Here is a 13,693-nt window from a genome sequence, read left to right as displayed (position 1 = left end):
GCAACAAACACAACAACAAACACAACAACCACCATCACCACAACAACCACCACTACAACCACAGCCACCACAACCACAACAACCACCAACACAACAACAAACACAACAACAAACACAACAAACACCACCACAACCACCACTACAACCACAACCACCAACACAACAGCAACAGCCACCACCACAACCACAAACACAGCAACCACCACCGCCACCACCACCACCACCACCACCACAATAACCGCCACTACAACCTAAACAAAGGATCATTTTGAGATGACTAGGTGAGAGACATTTATTTGAAGCTTAACAATCCTTATATCAACTTTAGTTTCTTCTTATTCTATTAAATTCAAACGAAATTAAATGTAAAACCTTTAAAAAAGGGATTCTCCGTTATCTCTATGTGTGTGTTGGCCAAACATTTTCATCTCTGTGACAAATACTGGAGCAAAACCTTTTTCTGGTTTTCTCTTATAAGTAAGAAAAGCTACAGACTTGTGAATGTGGGCCGCAGCAGCTCCACAGCACAGGTGAAATGGAACACTAAATGACAGTTGGGGGCAGGGTATGCGGACTGAAGGTTGACATGAGGCACAAACGTGTAACCCTGCCCCATAGGTACAGGCAGGTGGACCTCAGTTCAAGGTTGCCCACAGATATGTAGTAAGTTCTAGGACAATTTGAGACCCTGCGGGGAGGGGAACGGAGAAACAACTGAAATAAGAAATCCTAGAAAATTTTTCTTTCTTTTTTTTCTTCTTCTTTTTCTTTTGTTTGCTTGTTTGTTTGAGATGGTTTCTCTGTGTAACAGCCCTGGCTATCCTGGAACTTACTGTGTAGATCAGGCTGGTCTCAGAGATCCACCTTCCTCTGCCACCAGAGTGCTGGGATTAAAGGTGCGTACTTAGATAATTCTTACTTGCAACCTTCCTCCTGGATCTCTTTTATTTTCCCCTGCCTTTTCCATGGCTGAAATAAAATATCTGTTCTATCCTGTCTCAGCCAACACACATTTACTGATCATCTACTGTGTGCTAGGCATAGTGTGTTAGACTCTTAGTTCAAGGTGAACAAGATAGAGTCTATGCCCTCAAGGCACATTTTATCCATCCCCCTCCCCACATCTGTGGAATCTAGTCAGGAAGCGTAGGTTCTCGAAAAGAGCTCAGGCTGCCTCTCACAGGAGAGCTCGGATGCCTTTGGGCATCCTGGAGCCTGAACTCTGATCTCCTTCCTGCAGACTCAGAATCAGATTGTGTACTTCATTCGACAAGCACCAGTTCCCATCACCCCGGAGAACTTTGAGGAAACTGTGCAGTACGGGACAGTGAGGGGTGCCTACATCCCGGCTTTGCTTCGGCTGCTCAGCGGTGTCTACGTCCCTCAGATTTTTATGAATAAGTCTTGGCCTGAGAGCATCCGGAATCACTTTGTTTCACACCTGCATAGGTTTCTGGCCTCTCTGACAGGTAAGCAAGAGGCTGGCGTAGTCGGCTTCTCTGTGCTGGGATTGAGAGGCGGCTGGGCAATTCATCTCATCAGTACCAGCTTTTTTTTCCCTCCTGGTTGTGCTAAGGCCTCACGTGTGCACACGCTCTACCACTACCACTGATCCACACCAGCAACTCTATTATTAATATTCATATTCAAATATCAAAAGTATTTCTTTTCAGCACTGAGACCAAACTCAGGGTTTCACGTATACTAGCTAAGTGATTGCTTGTTTTGTTTTGCTTTGGTTTGGTTGGCTTGGTTGGTTTTTTGAGACAGGGTTTCTCTGTGTAACCCTGGCTGTCCAGTAGACCAACCTTGCCTTGAACTCACAGAGCTCTGCCTCCTGCCTCCTCAATGCTGGGATGAAAGGCATGCACCACCAGGCATGGTTATGCTGAGTGGCCGTTACACTATAAAGTTTTATTCCCAGACTTTAAAAGACTCTTTGGAATGAAATCTCTCTGTGCATACCACCTATATGCATGTGGTATGGAAGTGTTTAATGTGTGTTCACACAAAAACACAGGCATGTGGCTTCCATGTTTCCTGACTTGGGCTGAGAATGCAGCTCAGCTTCTAGAATGCTTGTCCAGCATGCACCAAGCCTTGCGTTCGAGCCCCAACATTCTGTAACCTGGGGGATTGTGCACACATGTGTAATCCCAGCACTCAGGCGGTAGAGCCAGGAGGATCAGAAATTTATAAAGTCATTCTTAGCTACCGAGTGAGTTTGAGACTAGCTTTAGATACACAAAACCCTCCCTAAGAACAGCATCAAACAGAGTGGAGGCAGACAGGGTGGTACACGTCTGTGATTCTAGCACTCAGGAAGCAGCTGAAATCAGGAAGATGAGAAATTCAAGGTGATGTTGGACTACATGAGACCCTTCTCAAAACAAAACCAAATCCGACTTAAAGACTAAAGGTTTGTTGGCATACAAGGGGAACTGAGGCAGGAGGCTTTTGAGTTTAAGGTCAGTATGGGCTACATAGATCCTGTCTTAAAAAACAAAACAAGGAAGCTGGGCATACTGGCGCACACCTTTAATTCCAGCACTCTAGAGAAGAGGCAGACAGATCTCCATGAGTTCAAGGCCAGCCTGGGCTACATAGTAAGTTCCAGGACAGGTAGAGCTGTATAGTGAGGCTCAGTCCCAAAAAACTAACCAACTAAACAAAAACCATCAACAACAAAACAAGGGCTGGAGAAATGACTCAGTGGTTAAGAACACTTGTTGACCTTGCAGAGGATCCAGGTTCGATGTCCAGCATCCACACGGCACTCATAAGTTTTTGTAACTCCTGTTCCAGGGGATCTGATGCCCTCCTCTAATATCCATGGGCACCAGGCACATACACAGTGCACATACATGTAAGCAAGACATTCATACACATTAAATAAGTCTAAAATATTATAAACAAAACAAGCTATTTCTATCCTGTGTCTGTTCTTTTGATTGGGCTATCATGTAAAACATGGTCTCAGATTCTTCTTCATGTAAGTGTCATAATACAGAGCATTTCCTAATAATAAGACCTACTCAGAGGGCCTGGTGTGGTGATGCTTGCTTTAGTCTCAGCCCTCTGGAGGCCAGAGGCATGTAGGTTTCTCTCTATGTGAGTTTCAGGCTAGGCTCAAACAAGCAGAACAACAAAAACCAAAACAACAACAACAAAGAACATTTTGAGTATCACTGAATAATAAAGACTAGGGGCTGGAGATGGCTAAGTGGTTAGCAGCACTGACTGCTTTTCCAGAAGACCCGGGTTCGAATCCCAGCACCCACATGGCAATTCACAACTGTCTGTGACTCCAAGATCTGACTGACATGCTCACATAGATATATACATGTAGGTAGAATACCAATGCACATAAAATAAAGGTAAATAAATAAAAAAAAATTTTAAAATAGAGCTAGTTGCTAAAGGGGTGGCTTGGTGGTAGGGCGTTTGCTTAGTGTGCCTGGTGTCTTGGGTTTGATCCACAGTCCTGCTAAACAAAGCCTTGGTCAATGCTAAATACAGTGTTGCAAAAATCTGCCTTCTAATTTACATTCACTTTTCTAACAGAGAACTTGTTCAGACCTGCTCAAACCCAGAGCTGGAGGTTGCTAAGCATACGTGTAGCATAAGGAGACATAGGCGATGGGGGGAGGGGAAGCAGTGGCGGACTTGCGTGTGTATTTCGGAGGACATGGTACAGACAGTGAAATGATTTTATGGTAATTTCTTAACAGACCTCCTGGAGCTTTGCCCCTTGGCATCTGTTATTTCTGCTCTAAACACCAAAGAAGTCTGAGTCACAGTTACTCCCGTGTGTTCTCCTAAAGTGCATATGCTATCTTTGGTGTCTGTAGGGGGTTGATTTTAGGACTCTCCCTCCATTCTGTGGTTGTTGAAGCCCCTTAGAAGGCAGTGTCACACCTGCACATGTACACATGTCCACCCCATGTCCTTCCCATGTCCTTCCCATCGTCTCTAGCTTATCCGTAGCACTCAATACAGTGTCACTGGGGGTCGTGTTGTTTAGGGGATAGTGACAAAAGGACTCACTCAATACAGATGTAATTTGTAAAGAATTCTGGGGGCAGGTGAGATGCCTCAATGGGTAAAGGTTTTTGCTAGTAAGTCTGACAAGCTAAGGTCCATCCTCAGACGCCCATGGCTGACGGAGAGAGCCACCTTCCTACAGATTGGTGTCCAATTTCCACACCTTTGGCACGTTGCTTAGGATACATGAGACCCTGTCTAACAACAAAACTGAAAACAGCCGCGTTCTTTTTCAATTGTGGATGTGAAGCCAGGAAGCCTATGGATGTGCAGGGTTGGCTGTCCCTCCCACTCACCCCTGACTGATCGTCAATCATAATTTATACAGAGGCAGCAAAGCTTACCCTCGGAATTTTCCTGTTTCTTTCTTAGATACTCGGTATAAACTGGAGGGTCACACCGTCCTGTACATCCCTGCAGAGGCCATAAAGATGGACCCTGAGGTGGTGATAAAGGACAAAGATCTGGTACAGCGGCTGGAGAGTGAGTGGCAGGCATTGCCAAGTGTCTGGGGCCGAGGGTGGGGTTGGGGAAAGCAGCTCCAGCTGCTGATGGAGGAGCTGGTAAGGAGGGCACACAACTGGGAAGCAGAAAAGGAAATTCAAGAGGTGCCCCCTTGTCCACTGCAGCCTCCATGATCCACTGGACGCGGCAGATCAAGGAAGTGCTGAGTGCTCAGGAGTCTGTGGAGACAGGAGAGAACTTAGGTCCTTTGGAAGAGATCGAGTTCTGGCACAACCGCTGCATGGACCTGTCGGGCATCAGCAAGCAGCTGGTGAAGAAGGGCGTGAAGCACATAGAGTCCATCCTGTTCCTCGCCAAATCATCCTACCTAGCGCCCTTCAGGAAGCTGGCCCAGCAGATCCAGGTTGAGTGGTCCAGAGGCCAGGAGCTTACCACAAAGCGGGCAGTGGCTGGGATGGGAGCAAGAGGAGGGAGGCAGGCAGCTAACCACACACCGTGCACAGACTGGCTGGGCACTGTGGGCTTGGAGAAGACATGAATAGTGTGTAAAGGTCCCTGAGGAGCTTGGCGTTTAGGTAAGAAGACATCCAATTAGTCAGTGAGGAGATGGTGATCCCCTCAGTGAGCCCAGCACTCCAGTGCAGCTGAGAAAATAGGATTTACGGAAAAGGGGACTTAGAGCTTGCACAGAGCCAAAGATAAGCCTATGTAGTTCAGTCAGGAGAGTTTCAAAACAAACCTGTAAAAATTACATTTCCTATGACAAGCTGATTGTATTGGTGCCGGGTCCCCCAGGAGGTGAGTGATCTTCATCAAGACCTCTCTTTCCTGGTGGAAATTTCAGCCAGACATTGAGGGAATTGAGCTGTAATGATCTGGAGAAGCCTAAAGTCCTCACTGAGACAGTAAGGGGACTGGGTGACCTTAGTGGATGTGGGAGGGGAGAAACGCGCAGGCAGTTAGCCAACAGCTCTGAACATCCACTTTGTACAGAGTCCTTCATTTAATTGCACCAGGCACCAGACCTGGGTTTAGGGAACTCCCAGCCTGAAGCCTTCACAGGAAGTAGCACAGAAGGGCTGAGGACGGTGCTCACGTGGCAAAGTGCTTGCCTAGCGTGCATGAAACCCTGGGATCAATTTCCAGCAGGGAATAAACTGGGCACAATGGTTTGTAACTGTAATCTTAGAGCTGGCAGGTGGAGGCAGGAGGTTCAGAAATTCAAGGTCCTCCTTGGCTACATAGTAAGTTTGAAGCCAGCTTAGACTAGGTGAGACCCTGTCTCAAAAGAAAAAGCAAGTTGAGGGCTTGAGAGATGGCTCCCAGGTCAAGAGCATTAGAGCCTCGTGCACGGGACCCAGGTTCAGTTCCCAGCACTCACATGGCAGCTCAGAACCATCTATAACTCCAGTTCCAGAAGATCCAACACTCTCCTATAGCTTCCTGAGGCACGTCACTTCCGGTGTAGACAAACATGCAGGCAAGACATCCATCCACACGCATGAAAACAACTGTCTTTAAAAAGCAAGTGGATGTGCAAACTCTGGTCTTGAAATGATAATTCATAGAGGGGAGAGATCGGGAGAGGTTGCCTGGAAGATGAAGATGGATAGAAAAACTGAATCTGGTTTGGTTTTTTGTTTTGGTGTGTGTTCTATACACATGTTCATATGGGTGTGTGTACATGTGTGTGGTCTGTACACATGTTCATGTGGGTGTGTGTACATGCATGTGTGCACATGTGTGTGTGCATGTGTATATACACATGTGCAGGCCAGAGAGAACACTGGCTATCATCCTCAGTCATTCTTCACTCTATTTTATTTTATTTTATTTTATTTTATTTTATTTTATTTTATTTTATTTTATTTTATTTTATTTTATTTTCTCTGTGTAGCTCTGGCTGTCCTGAAACTCTCTCTATTGGCCAGACTGGCCTCAAACTCAGAGATCTTCCTGCTTCTGCCTCCTGAGTGCTGGGAACTTAATTTTTTTAAAAAAAGGATTTATTCATTTATTTTATGTGCATGAGTGTTTAGCCTGCACATCTGTCTACCACATGCATGCAGTACCCAAGGAAGCCGGAAGGGGGCATCGGCTCACCATGGAACTGGAGTTACAGATGGTTGTGAGCTGCTATGTGGGCACCAGAACAAAACCTGTAGGTCCTCTGCAAGAGCAGCCAGTGACCCTGACTTATTATTGGCTAGTGTCACTGGTCAGCAAGCTCCAGGGACCTGGCTTGGCTTTTCCTACCAAGCCTGTGCTGAGATTAGGGACACAGGCCACTGTGCTCAGCTTTTACGTGGGTGCTGGGAATCTGAATTCAGGTCCTCATGTCTACACAACAGTAAGCCCTTGATCAATAGAGCCATCTCTCCAGGCCCCTAACTGTCTTTTCTCCCATGTGGATAACAGTACCCCTGGTTTTTCTTTATGGCTAGGATGGCTCTCGACAAGCTCAGTCCAACCTGACTTTCTTGTCCATCCTGAGGGAACCCTACCAGGAGTTGGCCTTCATGAAGCCTAAGGACATCTCTGACAAGCTCCCCAAGCTCATCAGCCTCATCCGAATCATCTGGGTCAACTCCCCCCACTACAACACTCGGGAACGGCTCACTGCTCTGTTCCGGAAGGTGTGTGGATGCCAAGCGCGGGGAGCGGGGTGGGGTCATCATGCTGGTGGGCTCAGATTCCCTGGCAGATGCACAGTGGAAAGGCACCAGTACTGGCTTGCCTTTCAGACTTTAGAGATGGGCTGACTTCTGATTTCACTGAAGAACCTGGAGCAGGATGCGGGTCTCTGAGAGAAAGTGGCAGTGAGCCCAGGATGGGCGGCAAGGATAGACCTCAGAGGGGAGGCCGCCTCTCCTTTTTCAAGATGGAGTCTGCATTGGGGTTTGGGAAGGTTGATTCAGAAAGGAACTCTGTTCCTGGGCCACGTGTCACCAAGAGTGGTCAAGACTGAGTTTGTACGGGGAGGCAGAGGGCGGTAGAGGGGCTGCCGAAGCCAGCTGGTCAGAGCAAAGTGACTATAGAGCTGGTCTGAGGGCAGAGCAAAGATTAGGACAGGGAGCATCCCAAGGAGTGTGTCTGGAAGGGCGAGATTCCTCAGGATCCAAATCAGGAGCCAGGAGCCCAAGACCTGAGGCAGCGTTACGGAGGTCAGAAAAGGGAGTGGTGGGAAGAAGGCTGATGGAGGTGATGAAGAAGGTGATGATGAAGGTGGGAAGTGGGCTGATGGAGGCCGCTGTGCCCTCTGCAGATGAGCAACGAGATCATCCGTTTATGCTGTCACTCCATCTCTCTGGACCGAATCTTTGAGGGCTACGTCTCTTCCAGCAAGAAGGACCTGCAAGGCTGCATTTCCTGTTGTCACGCATGGAAAGATCACTACCTGCGTGCTGTACAGATGCACACCCAGTAGGACGGGTCCCTAACATCATATATACAACACCCTTGACACTCTCACAGCGTCAGGGGACTCTGTGGGGGAGGGACTCTTTGCATGCCTTCCTCTTTTGTGGACTATATGTTTTTCTAGACCTGGGTGTCTCTACACCCCCACCCCCTGCTCCCAGCTAAAGATCTGTTTGAATGCAGATGTTCTGGCTCCTAGCCCTGAGGTCTCCTTCTAGCCTCTTCCAGGAACCTCAAGTAGCCTTCCCACGATCATATGGTCTGAAAGGCCACCTTCTAGAAGTCGGGACTATGTCCTCTGATGTTCTGCTCACCTCTGGTATCTTCTCTCGGGGTTCAAGGAAACTACTCCTCAGGGTTTCCTTTCTACACCCGGGCTCACACAGTGAGGTTGTGCGAGGGCAGACTGGTCCTCAGTGTCTCGGCTTTGGATTCAGCTCATCTTCTCCCTCACACAGGTTCTCTAATCGGGGCTGGGTTCTAGACCAGACGAGCATATTTGCTCAAGTAGATGCCTTTGTGCAGCGCTGCAAAGACCTTATTGAGGTAGGAAAGACTCAGGGTGGGAAAGTCAAAAGCCAGTAGCAGACCCTCGAGTCCCCTGTGAGGAGCCAAGCATATGGGCTGAGGCTCCACTTAAGAGTCTAAACCCGGAAGTTGGCTTGTTGGCTCTCCCTGCATAATAGTGGGTCCTCCACCCACTGCCTCTATTTTCTTGGCTTTTGCCAGGCATCTCACGTTTCATTCTGCAACCCAAATTCACGCCAGTGTTCTCCTCCGTCCAGAGGCCCTCTCTAGTTTTCATTGACATTTGAAGACAAATCAGGGCCGGGCGGTGGTGGCGCACGCCTTTAATCCCAGCACTTGGGAGACAGAGGCAGGCAGATTTCTGAGTTCGAGGCCAGCCTGGTCTACAGAGTGAGTTCCAGGCCAGCCAGGACTACACAGAGAAACCCTGTCTCGAAAAACAAAACAAAAACAAAAACAAAACAAAAAAGAAAACAAATCAGAGAACTCAGAGGGCCTGGGTTCTCAGCAAGAGCCTTCACCCTGACCTCTTTTTAGGTATGCGAATGTCAGTACCACTTTGCCCGTTGGGAAGACGGCAAGCAGGGTCCCCTTCCATGCTTCTTCGGTGCCCAGGGGCCACAGATCACACGAAACTTGCTAGAAATCGAGGACATCTTTCATAAGAATCTGCAAACACTTCGAGCCGTGCGTGGAGGCATCCTGGATGTTAAGAACACCTCTTGGCACGAAGACTACAATAAGTGAGGGACTCAGGCTGCAATGGGGGCCAGGCTGGGAGGCTCCAGGCTTAGAGGAGATCACGGAAATGCCAGGATCTGGTGTGGCAGAGGCAGGAAGATTGCAAGTTGAAGACCGTGGGAACAGCTTGAGGGTGGGAAGGGAAAAGAGGGCAGTGAGGAGGGAGGTGGTTGCTTGGGTCCCAGGTTCCAGAGTGGATGCCTGTGTCTCCTTATCCATAAGTCTAAGGACTCTATCTCCTAGCATTGTCTAGAGTGCGACAGCTTCGGGGTGTAAAGCCTCCATGGTCTGTGCCTAAGGGAGTGATGCTCAGGACACTAGGGGTGCAGTTGGGAGGCAGGCCAGGGCACTGATACTTCCCCACCCCCTCTGACCTTGCAGATTCCGTGGTGGTATCAAGGACCTGGAGGTGATGACCCAGAACCTGATCACCTCGGCCTTTGAGTTAGTTCGGGATGTAGAACACGGAGTGCTACTCTTGGACACTTTCCACAGGCTGGCTACTCGGGAGGTGCGACATCCTCACCTCCAGAGCCTGCCTGCTTACATTCGCTCATTGACTTCCAGGCTCTGTCCTGCCTGCACGTGTGTCCTTCCCACCTTGTCCAGCCGCTGACTTTTGTTTTGTTTCTTCCTTCCGCCTCCCTGGCTTCCATATCTCTGAAGAGTGTGCCTGTTGCTGTGTGTGGGTTCCAGGAAAGGTTCTTCTAGGACGAGAGAGCAAGGGAACCCACCTCCAAGGAGCACGTCTTCTTGTTGCTTAGGCCATCATGCGAACCTATGAGAAGAAGGCCGTCGACCTCTACATGCTGTTCAACAGTGAGTTAGCCCTGGTGAACCGGGAGCTGAACAAGAAGTGGCCGTACCTGGAGCCATACATGGCTCAGTATTCCGGACAGGCCCACTGGGTGCGGATCCTGCGGCGCCGCATTGACAGAGTCATGAACGTAAGTGTCTGAACTGTCTTCGGTGAGCACGGAGTGTGCTGGCTGTATACAGCCTGGGAGGGGCAGGGGTGAGTCCAGACAGCATCCTTAGGAGACACAAGGTTGGCATCTGGGAAGTTAGAGTAACAGAAACAGGGATATAACCTGGTGGATCTAGAGACCTGGGCCAGCAAAATCCTGCTCTCTCTGGAAGAATGGAAACAAAGGAACAAGGAGACGGAAGGACTTTTTTCTTGTTTGTTTGTTTGTTTGTTTTCGAGACAAGCTTTCTCTGTGTAGCCCTGGCTGTCCTAGAACTTGATTTGTAGACCAGGCTAGTCTCGAACTCACAGAGATCTACCTGCCTCTGCCACCTGAGTGCTGGGATAAAGGATAAAGGTGTGCACCTCCGCCTCAGCCACCACCACCTGGTGTGGGAGGAAGGATTTTAAAACCAACAATTTTTGTGCTAGGCATGGCGGAGTCTGCTTGTCATCCTGCACTTGGGGAACTGAGGTAGGAGGGCTGAGTCCAGGCCAACCTGAGCTACCCAGCGAGAAGCTGTCAGTACAGTGAGAAGCTGTACCCTGGCTTTGGGGGGCAGGAAAGGGGAAAGCTGTTAGAGCTCCTGACTGCACTCTCCCTGATTTATTCGGAGAGAAAGTGAGGGAGTCTGCAGATGACTGGGCTGAGGTCGGCCTGGAATGCCCTGAGCTAGAAGCCCTCAGGTCCTATGTGTCTGTGACTGACCCTTTCCTCCGGCTCTTCTCTGGGAGCGCTCACGCTGCCTCTCCTCCTCACCCTCAGGGTTTGGTGTCCTCCCTCTCTCTCATCAGCCTCAGCCTCCTTCCAGGGGCTGAGGGGTGAGCAGGTACCTGTGAGGGTGCAGACGTGTAGCACGTCTGTATAAATGGGCTTCCCATCTGCCTCCCCCTTCCCCACCCCACTTAGTGCCTTTCTGGAGCCCACTTCCTGCCACATATTGGGACTGGAGAAGAGAGTGTACACACCTATCAGCAGATGGTTCAAGCCATTGATGAACTGGTTCGCAAAACCTTCCAAGAGTGGACGGCAACACTGGACAAGGACTGCATTCGGCGGCTGGACACATCACTGTTACGAATTAGCCAGGAGAAAGTGGGCATGCTGGATGTCAACTTCGACAAGTACAGGACCCACCCTAGCAACGCCCCCTGTCCATGGTGCCGGTCTCCTCACCCTCCCAAGATCTCAACCCCCATCCTGGGTCCCTCTCCCTTCCCTGTCTTTCCTGCTGTCTGCTTTAATTGAGGCTGGCTTTCACCATGTAGTTCAGGGTGGCTTTGAACTAGTGATCCTTTGGTATGGTGCTAGGATTACAGTTGGGTTCCACCGTACTCAGCTGCCATCACTACTTCTTCCTTCTATTCTTCCTCTCCCTCCTCTTCTTCTTTCTTCCTCTTCCTCCTCCTCCTCTTCTTCCTCCTCCTCCTCCTCTTCCTCTTCTTCCTCTTCTTCCTCCTCCCCCTTCTATTTCTCCCCTGAGCTAGAGTTTCTTCTCTGTGTACTCCTGGCTGTCCTGGAACTCTCTATGTAGACTAGGCTGGCTACAAAATCAGAGATTCACCACTTCTGCCTCCCTTCCCCAGTGCTGGGATTAAAGGTATGCACCACCACCACCCACTTCTTAAATTTAGTTCTACCCACGTTGGGACTGGAGTCTTAAATTCAGTCTTCAGTACTGAGAAAACAGAGTTTTACAGCTTATTTAGAGTAAGCAAGCAAGCCGACTCCAACCATGATTTTAACAATTCACTAAAGTACTAAACTAGTGGTGTCACTGTTCTGCCACTAGATGGCTGTGACAGCCCAGCTAAATCAGCTAACCCGCCTCTCTAACCTGAGCTTTCCTAAGACAGCACTCTCTGTCCCAGCTTCGAAACAATGACATTTTAATTGTCCTTTAAAAAGGTAACTAGCTCATTAATTAAGAATATACAGTGAGTTCTAGGTGTGGTGGCCCAGTCTTAGAATCCCAGTACAGGAAACTGAGGCAGGAGAGTTTAAGGCCAGCCTGGGCTGCCCTCCAAAGCAAAACAAAACAAACCCCCAAACTAGACAAACAGTGGGCACTGAGTATGCTACATGCTAGGAACTGAGGCAGGCACAGAGGATGTCCCTGGCCTCAAGGGGTCATGCTGCCATTCTCTTGGAAAAGGAAAAATCTGGGTGGTGAGGCATGTGAATCAGGGACATGGATCTTTTGATGAAGTTGTTTTCCTAATCAGGACAAAGGTTTCTACGTGATGGGTCGGGCTCTTCCTTGCCATTACCTATGCTCTGTGGCGAGAGCTGATTCCCAAGCTCCCAGGCCATCAATCTGGGGTTAGCCTTAGCTCATAACATCCATATTTGTTGGACAAAGGTGCAGAAGGGAGATGGAAGTCCAGGGACAAACAAGACTGTGTTCTGGACAACTGAAGGTGCCTGACCAGGGGAAGCTGACACACAGGAAGTGGAAAAGTCAAATTCGAAAGGCAGCTGGAGGAGAAAGGGGCAGGCTTTAGTGGGGGTTGGGGGTGCAGATTCTAGAAGCCGCACAGATGAGAAGCAGTTGAGGAACACTGTGTGAGGAAGAAGAGGTGTGGAGTAAGTAATCAGAGATAGGTGGCCATCAGCTCCGGTGAGGTTCTTGGGGTTTGTAGCTTTGGCACAAGGTAGGGGCCAAAAGAGCCATAAAATTGCCTCTTATGGCTGGAGAGATAGCTCAGCAGAGGACCTGGGCTTGGTTCCCAGCACCTACGTGGTATCTCACCACCATCTGTAATTCCAGTTCCCAGGGACATGATACTTTTTTCTAATCTCTGTTGGTACCAGGCACTCACATGATGCACATACATACATACATGCAGGCAACACACATACATAAACTAAAATTGCCTGGCGTGGTGGTGCATGCCTCTAATCCCAGCACTTGGGAGGCAGAAGTAAGTGTTTATGAGTCCCAGGTTAGCGTTGTCTCCATTGGGAGTTACAGGCCAGGCAAGTCATATAGCAAGACCCTGTCTCAAAAGCAACAAACAAACCCAAAACCTGAAGTTTTAAATGGCCTCGTATTGATTTGAGATTCTGAAGAAAAGGAACATTATTAGGTCAAGATCATATTATAACTGATTATGTAGAAGCAGACTTACAGCTAGTTATATGTTCATATAGACAAACGGCTGTATTCGTTATAACATTTACAGGCACATAATAGGGCTGAACGCTGCTCCTCAAGCCTCCCACCCCCACCAGACAGGGCTTCTCTGTATAACAGCTCTGACTGTTCTGGAACTTGATTTGTAGACCAGGCTGGCCTTGAACTCACAGAGATCCACCTGCCTCTGCTTCCCAAGCACTGAGACTAAAGGTGTGTGGCACCACTGCCCAGCCTTAAAATGTATTCTCTGTTAAGTTGGAGATCCCCAAAGGTGCTATGCTACAGAGTCTCTCAGATGGACAACGTTGGGCTAATATGTGTAACAGCACACTTGGCCACTATTTGTCTTTTTTCCATAAAATATGAGGGTGTAGAGCTAGCGAGATGG

At 48.9% G+C, this 13,693-nt stretch overlaps 1 protein-coding gene across 1 annotated transcript in view; it reads left to right on the top strand.

Annotated features, from left to right (window-relative positions):
• Positions 1 to 13,693, top strand: part of Dnah2 (dynein axonemal heavy chain 2) — a 121,612-nt gene that overhangs the window by 19,812 nt on the left and 88,107 nt on the right. Inside the window, 8 exon segments of the mRNA XM_028780159.1 lie at positions 1,241 to 1,469; positions 4,417 to 4,527; positions 4,674 to 4,912; positions 6,954 to 7,145; positions 8,995 to 9,200; positions 9,580 to 9,709; positions 9,963 to 10,145; positions 11,076 to 11,290. Coding sequence (XP_028635992.1) covers positions 1,241 to 1,469; positions 4,417 to 4,527; positions 4,674 to 4,912; positions 6,954 to 7,145; positions 8,995 to 9,200; positions 9,580 to 9,709; positions 9,963 to 10,145; positions 11,076 to 11,290 — 1,505 coding nt within the window.

Source organism: Grammomys surdaster, unplaced genomic scaffold, assembly GCF_004785775.1.
Source record: "Grammomys surdaster isolate TR1022 unplaced genomic scaffold, NIH_TR_1.0 364, whole genome shotgun sequence".
NCBI classification, from domain to species: domain Eukaryota; kingdom Metazoa; phylum Chordata; class Mammalia; order Rodentia; family Muridae; genus Grammomys; species Grammomys surdaster.
Note: the sequence above shows the minus strand (reverse complement) of the source record. Positions and strands in the feature narration are given on the sequence as shown.